Source organism: Brachyhypopomus gauderio, chromosome 6 (assembly GCF_052324685.1).
Source record: "Brachyhypopomus gauderio isolate BG-103 chromosome 6, BGAUD_0.2, whole genome shotgun sequence".
Lineage (NCBI taxonomy): Eukaryota > Metazoa > Chordata > Actinopteri > Gymnotiformes > Hypopomidae > Brachyhypopomus > Brachyhypopomus gauderio.
In genome coordinates, this window is record NC_135216.1 from 8508339 (window position 1) to 8533157 (window position 24819).

Consider the following 24819-nt stretch of genomic DNA (forward strand, 5'->3'; position numbering starts at 1 on the left):
GAGATGACACATTCATCCTTATCTGTGCGGGGCCCTGCCGGAGGCAACGGCATGCACCTCAGGCTCTACGGCATCGGCTGCTTTTGGAGCTTTCGGCGGGCCGGGACCTCGTCTTGAGGCGACGGCTCCGAAACGTCTCTGAGTTCGGAGCGGAAGCCGCGGGGGGCGGGGTCGTGGGGGGGGGGGGGGGGGGGGGGGGGGGTGCGTAACCCAGCGCTGCAGTTGTGCACACACGTTCCACTCCACATGACCACTTTACTCAGTGGTGCTCCAGTGGGAAGCTGTGTCTCTGTGTCCTTCGCAGACAAGCACCAAGGGGTCCACGTTTGTTGGGAGGATGGAATATCGAAGTCTTTTAAATGAGGATGGGCAGTCTGTCTCACAACAATGTCATTAAATGGCTTTCTAGTACGTCTCAGAGCTCTGTGGGAGGAATCAGGAACAATACTGAAGCTGAATTGAATTGCACTGGACTGGAATGTTGCCAGAATTGATCAGAACTGGATTTCAAAAAACATTAAGCACACCATACGCTTTAAAACACAATTTGTTCAAACGTAATGTTTCAAGCAAAAATAAACTGCATGACTTACATGTCCTGAGGCTAAAGCCCATTATTGCCTGTGTGATTAGACCTTGCTGCGCAGGAGGCCCCCTGTGGGGTGTTCAGGGGTACTGCACTCCGACGAGTTCTTGGCTTTATCCTTGTTGTTGTTGGGCTCGTTGTCTTTGATGATGTCGTACTGACGACAGAAGAGAGCTATCACTCCTAGGACAGAGAGAAGGAGAGAGAAAGTGGGACAGTATAGGAGAGATGGAAAGTGATAGATGAAGGATGTCAGGAAGAGGGAGATAATAGAACATCTGATGATGGATCGCTCTTTTGTGTTCGCGGCCAAAAAACATTACAAACTATATTTGCAAATGAACTCGAGATATGTCATGAGGTGTTTCGTTTTTCCGAGCTGTGCCACAACTGTCATTTTGATGATTTATTCTCTAATCTTCTCACAAGCTTGATAGACACTATGACATGTTTAGAAAGTCCCCGAGGTTCAATTAGGCCTAGAGAATCTCCCACTGCACACACACACACACATACACACACACACACACACACACACACACACACACACACACACACACAGAGTTCTTTCCCATTAGATTCAGTGACTCTGTACACCGATTCTCCATCCTACAGGAAGTCATTCAAAGAACTCGTTTGCAGCAGAAAATGCAGCTATCGCTGGATTTTAATGTAGTGGCGAAACCAATCAATCTCACCTCCCTGAGCAACAAACCTGTTCTGATATTGCTCACACCCCTATTAAACAGAGGGGTTGTAATACTCATCGTCTCGTGTGAAACCTAATTTGAATGTGTACTAAACCCTATCACCAGATATGATAGAAGAGTAATAAAAATGACACATGCGGTGGATGTTTTAGAAGACAAAACCCAGGTGATGAGTGTGGGTGTCTTACCTGCCCACATGATCAAGACCACCACTATGATGATGAGTTCTCCGGCCCTCAGCTGTGCCTGGCCAACCTCCTTCATGGTCACCTCATCTGATGAAGCAGAGAGGGGGGAAAAAAAACAAAAAAACATTGGTAGTTTATCAATTTTCAAACATCCCAAATTTGGAACCCTCAGTGAATGCAAAACCCAGTTATGTTTTGTGTGATGCTAATACAGCAGAACGTTTCTCTGCCCAGACTGAAGTGAGGCATGGCCATCATGTGGTGGTGTTTGGTGATGGTTCCTCAGGTTCTCCTCAGGTTCCTCAGGTTCCTCAATCTCGGCTTCCACCCTCCCTGGTCAACACAAGTGCTGCTTCCTGCCACAAGCAGAAGAGCTCACACCAGTCCTCCTGGCTACACATTTAAAGGGACTGGTGGTAATTAAGCTCATTTGTGAGTTTCCTGCTCGTGTTCACTGATTAGCCTAAGACAAGCCTCCGAGGAACGAGGCTCCGTGTGAGCGTGCTGGAGTGATAGAGCGGCGGAGCTCTGTGACGAATGGAAGAGGTTCCACTTGTCTCCTTCTGCTCCTCGCCGCTCGGACGGAAACGTCGATACCCTTCAGGTAAAACTGAAATGTTATTTCGTGCTTCTGAGCAGTGAAAGTCTGGGCATTTTTCAGCTCCCTATCAAAGTCGATACATGTCACGGGTTCAGTAAGAAAAACAACGCGAAGCCACCCTGAAGCGAGGGGCAGGACAGGGGGTGTACGGAGAGAAGGATTAAGTGTCCGCGTTCATTAGTCACCCTCGAGTCATGCGAAATGAAGTGAAGCGAAATGCTGCCTGCATGATTAATTGGAGAGTAACTTGAGTGCTAATGGCTGATTATGAAAGAGTGTTTTTAGTAAATGCTCCTGTTATCTGCCTGACATGGTTGACATGTGGCATCAGCTGAGGAAAAAAAAAACAGCCTCAGAGCAGTTCTGCAGCGTTCTGTGGCGGGTCTGTGGCGGGTCTGTGGCGGTTCTGTGGCGGTTCTGTGGCGGGTCTGTGGCGGTTCTGCAGCGTTCTGTGGCGGGTCTGTGGCGGGTCTGTGGCGGTTCTGCAGCGTTCTGTGGCGGTTCTGTGGCGGTTCTCTGGTGGTTCTGTGGCGGTTTTGTAGCGGTTCTGTGGCGGGTCTGTGGCGGTTTTGTAGCGGTTCTGTGGCTGTTCTGTGGCGGTTCTGTAGCTGTTCTGTGGTGGTTCTGTGGCGGTTCTGTGGTGGTTCTGTAGTGGTTCTGTAGCAGTTCTATGGCGGTTTTGTGGCGGTTCTGTGGCGGGTCTGTGGTGGTTCTGTAGCTGTTCTGTGGTGGTTCTGTAGCAGTTCTATGGCGGTTTTGTGGCGGTTCTGTAGCAGTTCTGTGGTGGTTCTGTAGCAGTTCTATGGCGGTTTTGTGGTGGTTCTGTAGCAGTTCTTTGGCTGATCCATGAACGCTTCTGTACAGATGTCTGCTTAAGGCCTTGGAAATAGGTGCTGTAGTAGTACACGTCTGTGCAAGTTTGTCACCACCAAAATGAGCAAACATGAACACTAATGTCTGGTAGCACAGCCAACTATATAGATCCACACAGTTTTAAGGTTTATGTACACCAGTCAGTTTAAAAAGGAGCAATCAACCAATCTACATTTTTTCTTTTTCCTGTTTGCCTGTCCTTGTTCTCCCGAAGGCTCAACCTGTTTGTCTGAGATTGGGTGACTCACACTAGAGGGTCCTTGAAAGTAAAAAAAAACAAACAAACAAAAAAAGCACTAGATCATCCCGGCCAGGTGGAGTCAGCAGTTTAACGTGACCCAGCGCCACGGACACCTGGAGAGACGCGCTAGACCTGCAGCCAAAGCGCTTCCCTGAGGCCCTCTGCCTTACATCAGATGGAGAGGAGCAGAAAAAACAGAGACAGTGGCCCTGCATAGCCGAGGCAGGGAGAAACAGTCAGAACCAGCTACTCCCAGCTCTCCAGCACCGGATACCTGACCGGTGCCATCAAACGGCTGCTCCACCGAAGTTTGTCTAAATAAGTGGGTCAGTAAATGGGTTATAACACTGGACATGTAGGCTGTGCTAGGAAAGCTACAACGTCCCGCAATAAAAGAATTATAAGGCGAAATGTGCAAATGCCAGCTATTTCACCTTGAATTAGTGTGTTTTTAGAATGGTTGTCCAATAAGCTGACCATAAGCTTTCATTTAATGTATTATGCTCAATATTGTGTGTTTGCAAATAAACAAGTTCTCTGGGGTTGCATTTAAAGAGGTTATATTTGGTGTGAAATGCTAGGTTTTGCAATATTCATATCCTTGGCTTACCAGGGCTTTTGGAGGCCAGCTTCTCAGACTCTTTTGGGGTGCGGAAGAGGATAGGGTCACTGGGAGGGCTGGTCCCACTCAAGCTGATGGACTGCACATGGACAATGTACTCTGTGTCTGCCTCCAAATCCCACAATGCACAGGAGCGAGTGGTGGTGTTCACCTCCTGAATGAAGCGCATCATATGCACGTCTTTCTTCTGGGTGAGACAGGAGACACGAGAGAGACACGCACACTGGTCACTTCTTGGTTGAGACAGGAGACACGAGAGAGACACACACTGGTCACTTCTGGATGAGACAGGAGACACGAGAGAGACACATACTGGTCACTTCTGGATGAGACAGGACACATGAGAGAGACACACACTGGTCACTTCTGGATGAGACAGGAGACACGAGAGAGACACACACTGGTCACTTCTGCATGAGACAGTTCACACGAGAGCGACACACACACTGGTCACTTCTGCATGAGACAGGAGACACGAGAGAGACACACACTGGTCACTTCTGGATGAGACAGGACACATGAGAGAGACACACACTGGTCACTTCTGGATGAGACAGGAGACACGAGAGAGACACACACTGGTCACTTCTGCATGAGACAGTTCACACAAGAGAGACACACACTGGTCACTTCTGCACCCACGACCATGTTTGGGAAATACGGTTTTATACACATCACAAAAATGTTAAATCCTGTTCAAATGACATTTGCACCCTCCTTTCCCAGTGGCACTGTGGATTCCTGTGGGTTCTGCAATTTGTCCGTTTTACATAAAAGAGAAAGGAAAAAGTTCCCGTGATTTCGTGTTAAGAAATGCTTTTTTATGAATACGTACCACAGTTTTTATTCTGCATAAAATACACTGAAATTGGATTTTAGATGAAACAATAATGCAGACTGTAATAGGACGATCACAGGCGCAGAATGTCAGCTGTAGTGCGCTGGTACTGTCATTTAGATGGGTGAACCATACAGGAAGTGCCTTTTCCTTCATGCACTTCCAGGCACACTGGCCAGTGGACTGCTGGACCGGATCTCGGCCCGTTGCGTGTGACGGGGAGAGGGAGGCACGAGAGGGAAAACGCAAACGCTGACGATGCAAAGCCGCCTCATCTGTGATGCAAACGTGGAAGCCCCCAGCATGCATTGCTGCCAGATGAATTTTGCTGATGATATGAATTCTGAAGTGCACCATATTTTGATTTTCAAAAAAGAGGTCGGGGAGGGCGAGGTTTGGGGGGCATGTGTACATGGCCACATTTGATAGATTTGTTCAAATTACAGGACCAATTAACATGGCCAGGTAATCCGATTCTTCTCTGTTCGGCTGTGCCGTTCAAATCCAATTGATTTTGAAAAACATTTCAAGTATAAAAATATTTGTTATATAGTAAATGAAAATCAGTTGCCAAAACAATCCACTACTTGACTAGAAGTTTCATTAGTTGTGACGTACCAGGTAAACCTTCCTGCATGAAGGCAGACGTGGCATCCACATGTGGGAATCTAGTATAATACAGATATCCACACAAACACCGGCCTTCACATTCAGTATTATTTTTCCTATTATTTCTATTGTTTTTCATTTCTATTTTACTACACTAACAAGCCTCTGATGTCATATAGCCAGCATGCAGGTGATAGAGTGTGATTTATGTCATTATTTTGTCGCATGCTGTTCACAGATAAAACAAAACATCAAAAAAATAACGAGTCTAACCCTCAGTGTATCACTATCAGCTCTGCACTGTTAGGACTTGATAAGGTGCCAAACAAAAGATCGTATAGAAGGAAAACCTCAATATGGCCAAATAACTGGCCATACGTGAAGCAGCACACATGATAATAATAATAATAATAATAATCTTTATTTGTATAGCACCTTTCATACATACATGCAACTCAAAGTGCTTTACAGTATAAATAAAAGAAACATAAAAAGGAGAAGACAAAAAGGAAATGTTAGAAGAAATTAAAGTAAAATAACATAAAAAAAATGTAAAAAAGTAAAGTAAACAATATAATAAAAAAGTAAAGTAAATAAAACTATTAAGATAATTACAACAGATTTAGCTCACCCACGCTCTCTAGAACAACAAACACTCACACAGAGCGCGACCTTCACTCTCACTGGTTTTATGCGAACTGTGTGCTCGTCAGCCCACAGTTATGCACGGCCACCTGAAGCTGTCCGACCAATAGCTCGGTGTGGGGCGTGTACATGATCGACCAATCGTGGCATGCAAGAAGACGGCTGACGGTTTCAGCGTATGGCGAGACAGTGTATGGTGACTTTAGCAAGCAAATGTCAGCATGAGAGGAACAGCAAATTATAGGGAGTTTAGAAATCCAAGATAAAAGGACATAGTGGCCCCAGTAGAATCCTGCTAATGGTTCATGTCCAAACTCAGAACCCAGTGTGTCCAGCAGGACAGTGACCTTAAATGTACCACTAGACAAATGAGTGAAGGACATCTTCAGAGGCACAAGACAAAACATTCTGCACAGTCTAAAAAGGACTTAGTTCCAATGTAAAGTGCTACTGAATTAAGACTGATATTGTGCATATTTTCCCACGATCATTTTTTTCAATTCACAGTGATGAAATACAAAGTCAAAGCAACAAAAAATATGATCCCTGTTCTTGTTCACTGCACTATATGTTGTTGTGAGTCTATAGGAGACGAACCATTTGCTATTGCGCAGCTGTGTTTTAACAATGTCACACGCAGTGTAATGAAAAAACTCAGCAGGAACCAGACCTACATATTCACCGTTCCACTCCGGAGACAGCTGCTTAACCAACACTGCCTTTATGGGCAACATTTCTGCATGCTCAGGATGTTAAAAATGTTGCATTTAGAATCCATCCCATGAAAGCAGTCTGTGAAGGCATTCTGGCCATATTAACGGCACTACTGCATGTGCCCTTGGCAAAGGCAAATCCCATAATTCTCTTTAGTAGAACTGCTGTTCACACGGCTCGGAATGGGCAAAACATTGACTAATGTAAGCTGGGTGTCTGTCTCGTAGCTAACATAATCTTTGCTGTTTTAATTAGTCATGTTTGTGTTCAGAAAATGTCAGACGTTTTTCTGTTAAATTTGGCTAATAATGTGACCTGACAGGCAAAGAATGTAATATGCTAACTTGCTAGCTATGTTAGCCAATTATGATCAATTCCCACTGCAGTGGCAACGCTAGAAAACGTGCTGCTAGTTCAGGAACCTGTCAGGTAAACTGGGCACTTAGTAAATGACTGTGAACGCACAAGTGTCATGTGCACAGGGGATCTTGAATGTACTGATCTTCCAGACTCCCAGCTACAATCCTCCCCAATTACACGTTTTACATGTGTTTACAGGTGTTTACAGGTGTTTACAGGTGTTTATAGGTGCTTCCAAAGACTATGAACCAGCAAGCTTCATTACGAGCCAAACTATTATTTTCAGGATTGCTTGAACCTGTAGTGTTATGTCCCAAATGCAAATTCTACAAAAATGTACCATAGCCTGTAAAGAACCACATATATATCTCATACACAAATTAGAGATGTATGGTATTATGGTATTGGATTATGACACCATTAATTTGTGGTATTTAGTTATAAGTCACAGAGATAGAGCATTTATGAAAGGGCCATAATCATACATAACATTTTATATATATACTCCTCCTGTACACACACGCACACACACACACACACACACACACACACACACACACACACACACACACACACACACACACACACACCAACTTCCTGCACAATCTGCTGTCGAGCTGGCATGTACCACGCAGGCATCAATGCACAAGCTCTGTCGAGTCACTCCTGCCCCGTTTGAATGGGGTTCATATGCGGCTACCTGCTGCGTGATGGCAAAGCCGATGACAGGATCCCCCTCTAGGATGTCCCATGTGACCACTGCTGAGTTGCCCTCTAAGGTTTTGATGGTCACATTGAGCGGAGCAGACAAACTATCTGAAAATGAAAGGGACAAAAGGGGGGAAGAGAGAGAGAGAGAGAGAGAGAGAGAGAGAGAGAGAAAGAAGAAACATACTGAGAAGGCATCGTATCACGTCTCTTTTCAACAGCTTTGACCCAAGGCACACAGAAGATAGCTGGGAACATCTCTTTCTTATAAGCGGGAAAGGTCGGTCTCAAGAGACCACAGGCTGCTTTTCACATAAGTGTTCTTTTATTTCTAACACCTAACACGGCAGCGTGTTCTAAGCTCGTTTGTGGAACCCCTCGGCTGGCCAGCCTGTTCTGAGGTCACTTCAATCGATACTTCCATCATATTTGTAGTTGTATTTACTCCAGAAGAAGCTCTCGGACTGTTAGCTGAACCCACCTCAGTATCTTTAACAGCCAACACACAAAACAAACAGCGGTGTTTGTTGCCCCCATCCTATAGTCTTTCTGTTTGGTCCTCGTGAATTAAACGCGCACCATGCAGAGAGACCTCAGATGCTATGACTGCTTCATCATCCGTCTGCCTGGTAATGCAGTGAGGCATAAACCACTGCTGTTAACACCTAGCCTTCGCTAATGTTCCCAGACAGCAGGGTAGAGTAGCAGCTTCTTTGCATCTGTTAAAATAGCACAAATTCCCAACTCTTAATGTGAAATACAGTTTGATAGATGGCAAAATTTAAAAAGAGCGAGTCATTGCCAAAGAGTTCATAATAGCTTATCAGCTTAGAGGAGTTCTAGCTTTTCTGCTTGAAATAATGTCTCTGGGAGATTTCTACATAAAGTTGGGGCATGGTAACATGTTTTCATTGTCTAATGATAACCTTACACATACGTATGTTTTACATGCCAAAAATTCAAAATATATAATGTCATGCTGAAACTAGGTATGCAAGCTATTCCCTCTATTTGCACAAGTTCCATATATGTCTTCCATGTCTTAATAGCCGGTAATAACACACATCATCAATCTAATTTTAACTTAGTTGATCCATAGTGCACGAGCGATTTTTATAGCATACAATCAAAACCGAGGGAGGTGGAGCTGTCTTAATCATCACAAACACTGCTTATATATTCATGACATATGTGATCATGTCTGCGTACTAAACATGTCTGTGTTAAATAAAACGTGCTCTCTGTGGACCAGAGTAGGAAACACTGCACTATAAGAACACAACTGGCTCGTACAGAAACTACGTAGCCCCACCTTCAAACAGAAAGGGTGATTTGGTAAACTCTTTTTATGCAAATGATATCACTGGAAATCAGAGTCCAGATCAGTGGTTTTGAACACCACAGCTGTAACATGATGCTAAAACCAAGTGCAGAAATCACTCATGACATGTATGGTGGTATGGTGTCACATCGCATTATGATCTATGTTGCTTTGTCAAGGGAAGGATGATATCCCACTGTGTTTAATTAATCTAATCAGATCCTAAGACCTAGTAATAGCTGGTCTTGCTGGACTTACTTGAGGGAGGTGAATTCCCTACTGATTACGGTTAGGCAACATCGGATTTTGGCTAGGCAAAGTCTGATTATGGCTAGACAACGTTTGGTCTGAGCGGGCTGGCCCCAGACTTCACTGTGTTTTGAGCTTATTAATCGACTCCTAGCCAACCATCTGACCCTCATATTCCATCCCCTCACTGCTGATTACGAATGTATGCAGTTAACTGCAGCGATGTACTGTATGAAAGTCTAAATCACACCTTTAAACATTATGTTATCCTTACAGCAACGGTAACCTTAGGACCGTAGTGCTGAGAAATCGACCGTGTTGGTAAGAAATCGATCACACGTGAGACTTTCCTTAATGTGCAATGAAAGACTCAGGCTGCAATTTCTACCACTTTTAAATCACCTATAAAGAATCCTGCTAAAAAAAATGATGTAATTCAGAACAGCTTCACTCCATTGTAGTGTACTTGATTTTGGCTTTTAAGTCTGTGATTCTATAGAGTTTTCTCCAGCCTCTTCGCTAGGCCGGAAATACATACAGGGTTTGTTTACTTTCTCATCGGGGGTCAAACACAGGGCCAAAAAATCTCTGCGAGCGTTTTAATAGCAGCCCCATGTCGGGTGCTGCTCCCCCTCCTTCTGCGGGCTTCTGTGGGCCCGACGGTGGTGGGCCGAGTGTGAGCTGGGTGCAGACACACGGCGGATTCCACTTCCTGGCCACCTGTGCATGCTGCAGTGATTTACTCCGTCATGGCCGAGAGGCGAGGACCCCGGCTGGAGCGTGCCGCTTCCTCGGCCCTGACAGGCCTCGTAAATACACAGGCCCTCCGTGTCCGTCCCCGCCGTAGGCAGGCTAAGGGGAATATTTACTGTAGCACCTTTCAATCTAAAACATAACATACAACTGTGTTGTATATATGTCCAGACATACCCGGTTCAGCTGAGGACCGTTTGAATGTGGCCCGTCAAGATTCAATTTTGCGAAAGCCACAAGTTGAGTGTAAGAATGGGGATGCAGGCTAACGCCGCCATTCTCAGCTGTGGGGTTTTCGTTCGTTCGTTCGTTCGTTCGTGCGTTCCTCTTTTGGGAAAGTTTGTGAACAATTGTCTGAAATTAATTAGTAACAAGCATGGGTGTGTGGTGGGGAGATCCGTGGGTATGCAACGGACACGGCCAGAGCACAACATGCTTAAATGACATAACCCATGTGGTTGATTTTCCATAATGTTTGTTTTTTGCAAATATGACGTCTCTTGCAAATTATATTTTGCCATTTTCATTCAGTCATTTTGACTTTTTAAACATTATGAGGCCTGACGTACACTCTGTGCATATCTGATTGACATGTCACACATAAACTGGATTTCCAGGATGCGATGGTTATAAAATCAACTCAAATTAACGTGCATGTGCACAGATCTGCATGAAGTCTGGTAATAAATCATGTCAGTTCAGTTACCGAGGAAACAAATTTTCTCCAACGATCACTCACATGCAATAAGCAAGATCATTATCCTCAAACCAGGCTAGCGGTGAAATTGAATTAGCTTCACAGAGATGGCTTTACTTTCAAAGTTTTCATGAGGCAGTTCTGACATCAGTTATTATTACAAGTATTATTACACTGAATAAGGTACAGATGGAAACCCAGAACTGGCTTTGAATATATCTGAAAAGTGAAAAGTAATTATAGAGCCCATCAGTAGTAATAATCAAAGTAGCTCTGCCTGCTTAGCCACTTCTCTGCTTCCCTGATCTAATCCTACAACTGAGAAAACACTCAGCCTTCTCTGTTACTACATATCCGTCCTGTCTCACTTCCACACAGTGGGCAAAAGTCCTGTCGGACCACAGACCTGCCTCTGTCTGTCTGTCGGGTCTGTCAGTGCAGCTTCATGGTGATATCGGTCTGTAGTTAAATGACTCCCTGACCTCCTGGTTCCTCTGTCTTTGGCTATGGGCTAGTGATGGCGTTAGCCATATTTGACTAGTGGGCTAATTAGGCACGTCTGTTAAATCTCAGGGGTACAGAGTGAATGAAGACGAATAAACAGCTTTGACGGATGTCCCCTGATGTATTGTCACGTCTAGTTGACATACACAAAAAATATCAGTGTGATATTTAGATTTGTGTTGTTGTTCTGGGCTCAGTCCACAGGGACTGCAACCATACAACGGTTTCTCAGAACAATATCCCACTCGTACAATATTCACGGCGTGTCCCAACGACGGAGCAGTCGTCTATTGTGCCAGACCGAGCAGCCATGCGATTACACCTCCGCCTACCATCACACACGCTCACCACACACGCTCCTCACACACCCTCATCGCACGCGCTCATCACTTCAGGTTCACGAGGAGATAAAATCCCCACGAGATACCGGGGCAGTTAATCAGCCTCCTAGCACATTAGCCGCATGTCGCCAGCGCACGCCGCCTTCGTGGCTGCCTCTGTGGTGAATCGTCTGTGCTGGGGGTTATTCCTACAGTCAGTGCCGAGCGCCCTGCTCTGCTGGTTTCTGTTGCATAGCCTGACCGGAGCTCTGATACAGGCCGTGGCTTTGTTCAGCCTCTCCCGTGCACATGAAAGGGGAGACCGGAGCGCGCTTGTTCAGGGTGGTGGACAGCTGCGTCTCACAGGCAGGATTCAGCCAATCACGGTGAAATATATCTGCCCTCCAGCCCCCCACCATCCATTGTCTGTTTCAGACCATGATGTTTAAGTTTACTTGTCATTCCTTTTCAGTGCCTCTCTGTTTGCTGATGTTTAAGTTAAAAGATAAGAATGTTGGCTCGTTCGCGTTCCTTCAGGTCAACGTGCTCTACCTCGCTGTTGTTTTTTACCTGCCTTTTCTTTTTGCTTACGTTCTCTGATGTTGAGGTAGAGCGTTTTACAAAAAATCACCACAGTTTACGGCTTGCTGTCATGGTTTTGGGATTTGACTCCCATAACCCCCTTTGAGTGATTGCCGTGTTCGCTCTGCTCTGTCACTATTAGATATGCATGAATGGCCACATATACATCTCAGAGTGTATGGGTGGATGTGAATCTCCTTCAGTATGGGTGGATGTGAATCTCCTTCAGTATATGGGTGGATGTGAATCTCCTTCAGTATGGGTGGATGTGAATCTCCTTCAGTATATGGGTGGATGTGAATCTCCTTCAGTATGGGTGGATGTGAATCTCCTTCAGTATGGGTGGATGTGAATCTCCTTCAGTATGGGTGGATGTGAATCTCCTTCAGTATGGGAGGATGTGAATCTCCTTCAGTATGGGTGGATCTGAATCTCCTTCAGTATGGGTGGATATGAATCTCCTTCAGTATGGGTGGATATATATCTCCTTCAGTATGGGTGGATCTGAATCTCCTACAGTATGGGTGGATATGAATCTCCTTCAGTATGGGTGGATGTGAATCTCCTTCAGTATGGGTGGATGTGAATCTCCTTCAGTATGGGTGGATATGAATCTCCTTCAGTATGGGTGGATGTGAATCTCCTTCAGTATGGGTGGATGTGAATCTCCTTCAGTATGGGTGGATCTGAATCTCCTTCAGTAAGGGTGGATCTGAATCTCCTTCAGTAAGGGTGGATATGAATCTCCTTCAGTATGGGTGGATATGAATCTCCTTCAGTATGGGTGGATATGAATCTCCTTCAGTATGGGTGGATATGAATCTCCTTCAGTATGGGTGGATATGAATCTCCTTCAGTATGGGTGGATGTGAATCTCCGTCAGTATGGGTGGATCTGAATCTCCTTCGGTATGAGTGGATCTGAATCTCCTTCAGTATATGGGTGAATCTGAATCTCCTTCAATATATGGGTGGATCTGAATCTCTTTCAGTATATGGGTGGATCTGAATTTCCTTCAATATATGGGTGGATCTGAATCTCTTTCAGTATATGGGTGGATCTGAATCTCCTTCAGTATATGGGTGGATCTGAATCTCCTTCAATGTATGGGTGGATCTGAATCTTTTTCAGTATATGGGTGGATCTGAATCTCCTTCAGTATATGGGTGGATCTGAATCTCTTTCAGTATATGGGTGGATCTGAATCTCCTTCAGTATGGGTGGATCTGAATCTCCTTCAGTATGTGTGGATAATAAAGCGTGGGAGGTTGGCATGAGACATGCTGAGTTAGTCTGCAAAGAATATTACAGATTACACATGTCTGCTATGTCTGTGTTCAAAACAATAACTCAAGCATCAAAATAGCTGCAAAGCACTGGACACAAACCTGTTTTTTATCATAACAGACGACTCTGTCTCTGTTAGTAAAGGTGCTAAAAGATTGATGTTTGTACAATCTACATGATGGACATATTCATTACACGTTTGTTTGTTTGTTTGTTTGTTTGTTTTAAGGGAACTTAACATTTTACTTGACATCTTGTACATACACAGTAACAGACTGCAATTAACATTGTTTTTCTTAATCCGCACGCAAGGCAGTCCACTCACGCTCAACGTGTTAAATTCACAGGTAACTGACTATCAAAACATCATCTGTTTAATGTATTTCTATCCGGTGAGAAGCTCTCATCGTGACCTTCCTCTGCACGTCTATACGTGAGATATTTAAACAACCAAATCATCATCAGAACACTGTACCCCCCCAACGAGACCCAGTTTTGAGTCAGCGAACTTCCATTCTTTTATCATTGTTTGCCATCGAGAAACGTGTTTTACTGGAGTCCAAAATGCCCATCAGAAGATTCGATGAATGAAAATAAACCAAGCAAGGTTCGGGCCCAAGTTGTACATTATTTTTTTGCAGGCTCTCTGGTACAGACGGTTGGTACTGTTGCTGAGTGCTTGTGATGAACAGGTTGTACCGACCCGTTTATTCAGCCTGCATGGCCAGTGAGCATGTGTGTGTGTGTTTCCTTTAATGCAATAACCTACTGCGCTTTAAAACTAAATGCACACCTGGGGCAACGATGCTTCATCGCGCTCCGTCCTGTTCGGCGTCTTATGAGCCGAGCCAATACTGACGGTACTGACACGGTAAAAACGCAAACTTACCGGCATTAACCCAAGACGCGGAGATGTAGCCCAGTAACAGCAACGCGGCGGACAAGCCTTTCCCTCCCATCCTTTAAAGAATTCTTCACATTCTGTTCGGATGACGTTGAATCCCATTTACTCGCAGTAAGGTTCCGACCCGAGATCTGCGCTTTTATTCAGCACGCACCACCGCTTGTCGTCTTTTTGCGCGTCCTTCTCATTCCGAGCAGCGCAGATCAGAACTCCACGGTTGCCGCAGAAAGGCGCATCAAAGGCTGACTGTGTGTAGCTACCTGGGTCGGAACATCTAGCTCTGCATCTGAGACGCGCGCATGGCATTTAGGGCTGTTTTACGCACCGGCGGTTCTGAGAGTGACGTGGGGTACAGACCGCCAAAAAAATCTAAGTCTAAGCTGTGAGGACAGCAGTTTAACTATAGGAAATTATGCCTGTCGTTAAACGATGGTTGTATCAAATGGTGCTGTTTCAGATTCAAAAGATCCCAGATTGAAAGCACTCATCATCAAACGCTCTTAATCTAGATTCTAGTCGATTCATGCTCTCTCTCTCTCTCTCTCTCTCTCTCTCTCTCTCGCTCCCCCTCCCTCCCTGTCTGTCTGTCTGTCTGCCTGCCTTCAGAGGGGAACCACAAAATTTTATGGTTACAGCCAGAGGGCCTTTCCAACTCTTTCTTTATTCTTACGTATCTGGGCCAGGCAGTACACCACGCAACGAAGCACGTGCCGTTCCATGCGTTGCGCAGCTGTACGTTTTCACAATGCAATCACTTCAGTTTAATTAATTACCTAATTATCACTCGTTTAACGACTCTTTATGTTGTTTTGTGTTATATTGCCCCCATATTTTCAGTAAAAAGCAAAATGGCATACGATTGCAGTTTGATGCTTAATTGGGTATGAATCCAGAGGCAAGCAACCATGAACTTATAACCCAATCATTGCACAATTTGTGTTATGTCATTTTTCCTGTAAAAACAAAGCAAATGAATCAGTTCAAGGCTGACAAGCCGAGCTGGACATTAGAAGAGCACAGCACACTGCAGGGAGAGTGCCTGGGGCCGTGCTCTGTTGTCAGGGGAACTAGCTTTGACAAGTGCACTCCATTGTACACTCGACAATATTCAGCAGGTGCTTCATTGTGGTTCCTTCACCGGAGACTGCAGTCTGGCGATCGCAAGGCGGCCGTCCCCGGTGGCACGGTGGGACGCATATGCAGAGTCATTATCATCACGGCTGGTGTCGCACGTGGGCAGGCGGCGTCTCTTGCCGAACCATCGCACGTTTGATCTTTCGGCTCAACGCCCCTCTCTGCGTGCTCCTCACCCGCCTTATCTGCCTTGGGTTTAATGTTCCACCTTAGTGAAGAAAGAGGGCCCGTGTGTGTCTCACCGCTTTGGTAAGAGACTCGGTGTTGTTGGAGCTGCAGAGTGTGGAAGATGAATGTGTGTGTGTGTGTGTGTGTCCCTCCTGCCGTGTCTGCTACAGAGACAGAGTCTCTGTGTCTCTGCTGCAGAGACAGGCTCACACTCAAGGTTCCTGAAGCATGTGATCACTGGCCCTTTGCCACTCTGTTTGATGTTGCCTGGTTTTAAGGGATTTGCCTCATGGCATTGGAACTGTTTTTAAATCAATGTTATTACTTTTAACATCCTACAAAGTGTCTTATGTTATTATCGGTGTTATCTCCAAATGTCTTAATCAAGTGTTTTCTCATTACACGTTGCATGTTGTACTTGTTTTGCGTGCAGGACAAAGATCAGATCATGGTTGTATTTGTCAAACTTTTTGTTAATTCACATTCAGTACATAATGTGTATGCGTATGCGTGTGCTATGTATTGCAAAACTACTAGTTTGTTACTGAATGCTTGATGACCAATGCATGCAGGCTGTTGATTCTCAGGTTAGTCCATCTATCTAGCAATGAGCCATGGCTAATCACTCAGAAGATCAGTGTAAGCTACAAATGTGTTGACTCATGAATACAAACGTATACCAACCAGCTTGTGTTCAACAGACTGCCATGTTGCTACTGAGAATCTCTTGTTGCACCACCATGATCTGATCTAGGACCTGCACACAAAACAATTACAACACGCAATGAGAAAACCACACAATACAAATGACATTTGGAGACAACACTGATAATAACACAAGACAATAGCATTGATTTAACAATAACATTGATTTAAACAGTTCCAATGCCATGGAGCAAATCCCTTAAAATGAGGCAGAATCAAACAGAGTGTCAAAGGGACAGTGGTCACATCCTCATTATGAACAATCTCAATAATATATATACACTATATAATCTCAAAAATACATAATATATATAATCTCAAGACTCAAGACTAGAGTCGATTATTTTCTTATTGCTTCAGGCTCTCTGCAGTAACAGTACTGACAGCTTGAGATATTACTGTTGTGTGAAATAAATCACTGTTCTCTTCCTCTCTTTTTTGAACCTCATAAATCACTTCTAAGTTCTTCATGAATGTGCTTCAGGGGATTCATGGAAAAATCCACACACTGGAAGAATTAACTAAAAACACTTAGTTAACACTTAGAACAAACACTGCACGTAATATATATTTTATAGTCCGGCATCACATTAGTCCAACATCATATCAGTCTCGCATCTGTTACTTGTCTGATGGTTTTTGCGTGCTGCTTCTTTTATTTATTATAATTCCAAATCTAACAAATATTGGTCTGCCCTCTTGATATATCTGAAGGGTATCGACAGGACAAACTTGGCAGTTTAGCAGTGAAAAATGTGACTTTCAGTCTCTTATAAGTTCAGTGGACACAATGTCAGAAGAAATATATTTCAGTACAGTAGAAATGGTGGCACTGGAGCCCCTCTTAAATGTAAGAAGGTTATTATTTTTTCGCAAGCATTCAAATATAAACCCTACATACAAACACAGCTTTTTACCTTCAGTCACAATGACAGCTTTAGGTTATACATTTCCAGATAGGTGCATTGTTCTTCTGTGGAACAGGTATTAAAGTCGTGTGTTTCGCAGCACTTTATAAGAAGAAAGTCTTTCAATAAAGCACGCTGTTAAGTTTTTCAGCCCAGCAGATATGGTAGCAAGCAGTCTGCTGTTAAACTTGACGTGTCAAGCCCCTTTTGGCAGGTGTTGATTTTGCGCTGTGCGATTCGCAGTGGCTTCTGAAGCCATTTGATTGACTAAAGCTTTTCCCACAGTGAAAACAATGATAAGGGCTTTCTGCCCTCTTTTATGTTTTCTGATCCTGATTGGTTGAAACTCCTCCCACACAGTGCGCCGATAAGGCTTTTCTCCGGTGTGAATCCGTAGGTGCTCTTTTGGAATCGTAGCAGTAGTTAAGGTCTTCCCACACGGAGGCCACATATGAGCCCATTCTCCAGTGTGTATTTTCAAATGCTCTTTGAAGTGATCTCATTAATAACTCTTCCCACAGTGAAGGTAGTGGAAAGGCTTCCCACCTGCATGAATTTTTAGGTCTCTCTGAAGGTGCCGTGCCAAAATGAATTTCGTATCACACTTACGACAGATAAATGGCCTCTCACCTGAATGAATGTTCTGGTGATCTTTCTTGTTTTTATAAACCCTTTCGCACATTGAGAACGCTGGTGAGATTCCTCACCTCTACGAATGTTTTAGATGGCGATTAAGGTTTTCCGTAAGACAGAAACCCTTCCCACAATGAGAACAGGTGATAGGTCTTTTTTTTAATAAGTCTTCAGTTGGATTTCAAGCAGCCCACAATCCAGTGAAAGTCTCATGTTGCTTTCTAATAAAAGCCTTTTCATCCATCTACCAGTTTGACTAGGAGAATTCACAATAGCGTGCTTCTTCTGAAACTGCTGCATTTCACTCTTATCTGTTCTCCATACGTTCTGCACGTCTTGGTCCTTCAGTACCACAGGAGAACATGAACATGCTACATTTAGTCACTTCAGAACTTAAAAAAATGAACGTGTTAAGAACAAGGTAATTACTTACAAGTTAGCATGGGTGTCTCGACATTCTTTAAGATGTTTTAACCTTTTCATACGGTTCATGTTTAATCATCCATGTGGTGAGTGAGGTGACAGTGAGCTCTGCACACCTTCTTCAGGGGTAATGCCTGGTGCAGAATGTCTGGTGCACAATGCCTGGTGCAGAATGTCTGGTGCAGAATGTCTGGTGCACAATGCCTGGTGAGAATGTGTGGTGCAGAATGCCTGGTGCAGAATGCCTGGTGCATTCTCCCTGAGTACTGAAAGCCTGTGATACCCCTCAGATTCAGGCTGAGCTGTGCCTCTCAAGAGCACACAGAAGAAGCCAGTCTTGCTCGTTTTAGCAACTACATCTCTAAAGGACAGAGCAGTGCTCAGCTGCTTGAACTCAATTCTATCATCTTCACCAGCTCAGATGCCAATGTTTATAAAATTCTGGCCACTTTCATAACTCGGCTGCAAAAGTCTTTTTGCCTTTACCACCATTGATGACAGATTTGATTACCAACTAGGTGATAATCCAACATGACACAAAAGCCCTCAAACCAAATCAGTTCTTCATTCTTCATGTTCTTGATGTCTTCTGTCAACAGACCAAGCTGCATTAGTCAGCTGTGAGTAGTTATTGAAACATTAACAAATGGCAAGAAGGTATAAGTTATGATAAGTTATGTGAGTTTGAATCATTTCTCTGAAAATACAGGGTCAGTTATATATTCTTCAGTGATTGTAATAACAAATGACAAGAACAGGAACACTTTAATAAATGTGTGATATCTGAACGCCATAATACTTGTTTTGCTAGCTGCTGTCCAACCCGTGACAGGAGGATGAGTGGTTTTCTTCTGCTCTACAGTGGCGTGCTCCTCTCCCTGCTCAGTCCAGCGCTAACTGATGGCACAATGTGGACTTTATACATTTCCTTCATTAGGCCCACATGCTGAATTTTAGAGAAACCAGACACTCCCGTGGCTTTGAGACGGCTGTGACACTGTGACTAGAATAACGCTAACAACGAACCAATGAGTGTTACGATGGTCAGCCATTTGCGGTGTTCTGCCGGGTAACGCCGTGGAGTGGGAGAGAAGTCACTGTGACGTTCACGCTTTCACAGGCTGTCAGTGGAACACGTCTGATTGGTCAGACCGCCTCTCTCTGCTGGGGAAAGCATGCTGGGATTGGTCATGCTTGTCGGGCTTGACGATCCGTCCTCATTTTCGGAAGGTTATTTTCAAAACATGCAGAATCACACTGATTACCTGATTAAACCTGTGCTCTAATCACTAAGGTGATTAAGTTCATCACACGACTTCAGCAACATGTTCTAATTGCTTCCTGTTGCTCTTGAATGACATTTAAAGGTCATACATTGATGTGTAAATTGAAGCATTTGGTTTCCATCCAAATGAACCTTCCTTATAGGAGCTTGTGTGTGGTAGTGACTGTTCTGAAGAGAAGCTAGACTACCTGAAACTGCCACATATATCTGCTTCATTCTTTTGTAATTGAGCAGCTGAGCGTCATATAGTATTATAACTGTAATATATTCTAATTATAGAATCATTCACTTTTCCTTGTGCCATGAGTAGTACTCACTAAAGCTAGAATGGCCCTCACAATCATGATGAATTCAACAGAGCATGACTGGGAAGTGTGGTGAGGATGGGTGAAGCTGGTGAACCAGGTAGGACAGATGGAGGGAAAAGAAGACAGGATGAGACAGAGAGAGAGAGAGGGAGTGGGAGAGAGAGGGGGACAGAGAGAGAGAGGGAATGGGAGAGGAGGGACAAAGAGAGAGAGAGGGAGTGGGAGAGAAAGGGAGAGGGAGAGAGGGGACAGAGAGAGAGTAGGAGAGAGAGAGGGAGTGGCAGAGAGAGGGTGTGGGAGAGATGAATAGAGAGGGATAGAGAGTGAGAGAGAGAGGGAGGGGCAGAGAGATGGAGAGAGACAAGTGCGTGGGAGGCAGGACAGATTTGGGTAGAGTTTTCAAGGTTGAGATGGCGTGCATTCTCAGTGAGTCGCTGCCACCTGCTTCACCTCACCTCCCTCTTCACCTCACCTCCCTCTTCACCTCACCTCACCTCCCTCTTCACCTCACCTCCCTCTTCACCTCACCTCCCTCTTCACCTCACCTCACCTCCCTCTTCACCTCACCTCCCACCTCACCTCACCTTCCTCTTCACCTCACCTCCCACCTCACCTCACCTCCCTCTTCACCTCACCTCCCACTTCACCTCACCTCCCTCTTCACCTCACCTCCCTCTTCACCTCACCTCCCTCTTCACTTCACCTCACCTCCCACCTCACCTCCCACTTCACCTCACCTCCCTCTTCACCTCACCTCTCACTTCACCTCACCTCCCTCTTCACCTCACCTCACCTTCCTCTTCACCTCACCTCCCACCTCACCTCACCTCCCTCTTCACCTCACCTCTCACTTCACCTCACCTCCCTCTTCACCTCACCTCTCACTTTACCTCACCTCCCACTTCACCTCACCTCCCTCTTCACCTCACCTCTCACTTTACCTCACCTCCCTCTTCACCTCACCTCCCTCTTCACCTCACCTCACCTCCCTCTTCACTTCACCTCCATCTTCACCTCACCTCCCTCTTCACCTCACCTCACCTTCCTCTTCACCTCACCTCCCTCTTCACCTCACCTCACCTCCCTCTTCACTTCACCTCCATCTTCACTTCACCTCCATCTTCACCTCACCTCACCTCCCTCTTCACCTCACCTCCCTCTTCACCTCACCTCCCTCTTCACCTCACCTCACCTCCCTCTTCACTTCACCTCCATCTTCACCTCACCTCACCTCCCTCTTCACCTCACCTCCCTCTTCACCTCACCTCACCTCCCTCTTCACTTCACCTCCATCTTCACCTCACCTCCCTCTTCACCTCACCTCACCTTCCTCTTCACCTCACCTCCCTCTTCACCTCACCTCACCTCCCTCTTCACTTCACCTCCATCTTCACTTCACCTCCATCTTCACCTCACCTCACCTCCCTCTTCACCTCACCTCCCTCTTCACCTCACCTCCCTCTTCACCTCACCTCACCTCCCTCTTCACTTCACCTCCATCTTCACCTCACCTCACCTCCCTCTTCACCTCACCTCCCTCTTCACCTCACCTCACTTGACGTCACTGATATTTCTGAGGTGATGCTGAGATGATGTTGCAGTCACTGCTGACCTCTTCTGCCTATCTGGAGCTCCACTGTGTTCATTCAAAAGAAGCAGATGGATGTTCCTTCTGTGTTCACTGTGCCCACATTCCCCCTCTGTGTTCACTGTGCCCACATCCCCCCTCTGTGTTCACTGTGCTCACATCCTCCCTCTGTGTTCACTGTGCTCACATCCCCCCTCTGTGTTCACTGTGCTCACATCCTCCCTCTATGTTCACTGTGCTCACATCCCCCCTCTGTGTTCACTGTGCTCACATCCTCCCTCTGTGTTCACTGTGCTCACATCCTCCCTCTGTGTTCACTGTGCTCACATCCTCCCTCTGTGTTCACTGTGCTCACATCCCCCCTCTGTGTTCACTGTGCTCACATCCTCCCTCTGTGTTCACTGTGCTCACATCCCCCCTCTGTGTTCACTGTGCTCACATCCCCCCTCTGTGTTCACTGTGCTCACATCCTCCCTCTGTGTTCACTGTGCTCACATCCCCCTCTGTGTTCACTGTGTTCACATCCCCCCTCTGTGTTCACTGTGCTCACATCCTCCCTCTGTGTTCACTGTGCTCACATCCCCCTCTGTGTTCACTGTGCTCACATCCCCCTCTGTGTTCACTGTGCTCACATCCCCCCTCTGTGTTCACTGTGCTCACATCCTCCCTCTGTGTTCACTGTGCTCACATCCCCCCTCTGTGTTCACTGTGCTCACATCCCCCCTCTGTGTTCACTGTGCTCACATCCTCCCTGTGTTCACTGTGCTCACATCCCCCCTCTGTGTTCACTGTGCTCACATCCTCCCTCTGTGTTCACTGTGCTCACATCCCCCTCTGTGTTCACTGTGACACTCCCCATCACTGACAGCACTGTAGCAACACTGTCTGGGCTCTGACTCATTATCTTCCTCTCAAATCCCAGCATCCTTCCCTCAGTAACCTGCCATCAAATACACACAGACTGCCCCAAAAATATGACGACTACCTCAAATCTGGATTCCCACAGATATGTGAGTACACCCACCACACTAATATGTGTCGACTTCCCAAATATGTGAAGGGAATCTGTAGCCCAATCTACCTACAACACCTCACTCACCTTCCACACTCACACCCCCTCACCCGCAGCTTTACTCCAGCTCATGCCTCCAAACAGTCATCAGTCATCATTGTGTGACTTTAATGAGTTTCACGTCATCATAGGTGTAAATAACTATGATTAAATAGGGGATTTCCCTCCACCGGACAATTCAATTTTCTGCCTGAGTGAAAACCTTCAACCTATCATTTCCATCGATGAGAGAACTCAAGGGGTTATTTGCTCCGGTTTCTTTCGGTATGGTGGCCAGATTGGCAGACAAACCCTCCAAAACAGGTTCATGCATGCTGGGGCTTTAGGTACAGACGGACCCCTGGGTCTGTTTGTTCTGTACATATTTACCAGGCCTGTGAATGGTCACTGGAACATTCAGAGGACAGTTTGACTGGTAGGCTCAGCAGACACTAAACACACATGACAGAATGCATGGTGTGTGTGTGTGTGTGTGTGTGTGTGTGTGTGTGCGCGTGTGTGTGTGTGATGTCTTCTCCATGAACATCTACAGGTTTGGCTGAGTTCCTCCTGTTTCCTCTACAGCTACCTGGTCCGTATATAGCAAACATAGTCAAACAGTGAGATGTGACATTAACGCCACATCCCACTCTCTGTTTCTGAGCATTTTCTCAAACATGTGCGGATCTGAACGAGCCCCATCATACGGGCTATGAGGAACGTCCTCCTCGTATGCAATAAACTTGAGCCCTCAGGGCACGAAAACACAATATTTTATGAGGCACCGTTTCATCGGCAGCTCAGACTGTCGAGGAGAAAGTCTGGGATGCTGTGATGGGTCTCTCCGGATCGTGCCGCACACCCGTGCGTGGGGGGCTTAAAGAGGAACCTGCAGGTGCAGTGGTGCAATTACTTACTTTCTGAGGTGTATGCAAACATACTATCGGCGCCCCCCGAACGAAAGTTGTTGACGGGGGGGCGAACGTAAGATGGACACAAATTAAGTATTATATCTCATCGATTTGGCGCCCCCTCTAGTGCAGCGCCCCTATGCGTCGCATACGCTGCATGCCCCCTTTTTTGAGCCACTGAGCAGGTGGGTAGCGCCACTCACTCCGGCCATGGCTGGAGAGCTCCGCTGTACTTTAATCAGCATCCCAGGGTCTGTGGAATCTTCTAGTGCTTTCCAGGAAGAGTAGACTGCATTCCTACACAGCCGACGCTTTCCCACATCCCCTCTCATTTGTATTCATGGATATATGGGAGGGAGAAATATCATGTTAGCCTTTCTCTCTCTCTCTCTCTCTCTCTCTCTCTCTTTCTGTCTGTCTCTCAGCATGTTGGGGATTGCAGTAAAGCTGTGGTTTTAGAGCCTCGTGGTTTTAGACTTGCAGATGTCTTATAATCAGCTCCAGTTGTCCATCTTTAAATCTGTGCGCTCTGAGCACAGTGTGGGGGTAATTGCTTCTGCAGGTGATCTTTCTGGGTCTCTTTCCATTAATCAGTGAGGCTTAGCAAAGGTCCAAAGGGTCATATGAATGTACATTCCAGCAGACTCCTTCCATTGGATCTCGGTGCTGTTATAGGCTTATTTAGACACATTATTTCACATGCACTTTCACCACATTATTATTCTCTATGCCGACGCCCATGCTGTTAGTCCTTGCTCATGTCAGCCTATGTTTTAAAAATCTGTACCACACAGTCCTCCTATCTATCGCTCTCTCTCTCTCTCTCTTTCTCTCTCTCTCTCACACACACACACACACACATACAGTCTAATGTGAAAAGATGACTCTTTTATCACTGTGTGGGGCAAGAGAGCAGTGAGAGCTTACATGCAGCAGTGTGGGTGGACAGAGAGAGGAGGAGAGAGATACAGAGTGAGAGAGACAAAGAGTGTGAGAGAAAGAGAGTGAAAGAGAGACAAAGAGAAGAAAGGAGAGAGAAAGAGAGAGGATAAGATTGAGGGAAACAGAGAAAGATTGAGGCAAAGAGAGAAATAAACAGACAGACAGAGAAAGAGAGGGTGAGAGAGATTGTCGATGCAAGACCTCTTTGAGTGCATGAGAGGTGTTGTGTAGGTTCTGTTGCATATTTATAAATGTCACATTGTGGAGCAGGAGTTCCAGGAGCTGTTGTGTTGCCTGTGTGAATGAGTGTGTGGTGAGCCCTGCCTCTAGCTGCCCTGCCTCTAGCTGCCCTGCCTCTAGCTGCCCTGCCTCTAGCTGCCCTGCCTCTAGCTGCCCTGCCTCTAGCTGCCCTGCCTCTAGCTGCCCTGCCTCTAGCTGCCACTCCTCAATT

At 45.7% G+C, this 24819-nt stretch overlaps 1 protein-coding gene across 1 annotated transcript; it reads right to left on the reverse strand.

Moving 5' to 3' along the window:
- Positions 1–189: 189 nt before the first annotated feature.
- fndc5b (fibronectin type III domain containing 5b) lies at positions 190–14856 on the reverse strand. The gene is made up of 6 exons (XM_077008489.1): positions 14298–14856; positions 7688–7803; positions 3810–4008; positions 1485–1571; positions 594–769; positions 190–423 (listed from the first exon to the last, which is right to left on the reverse strand). The coding sequence occupies exons 1-5, from the start codon at positions 14365–14367 to the stop codon at positions 630–632; spliced, it is 612 nt and encodes a 203-aa protein (XP_076864604.1). The 5' UTR covers positions 14368–14856; the 3' UTR covers positions 190–423; positions 594–629.
- Positions 14857–24819: the final 9963 nt, after the last annotated feature.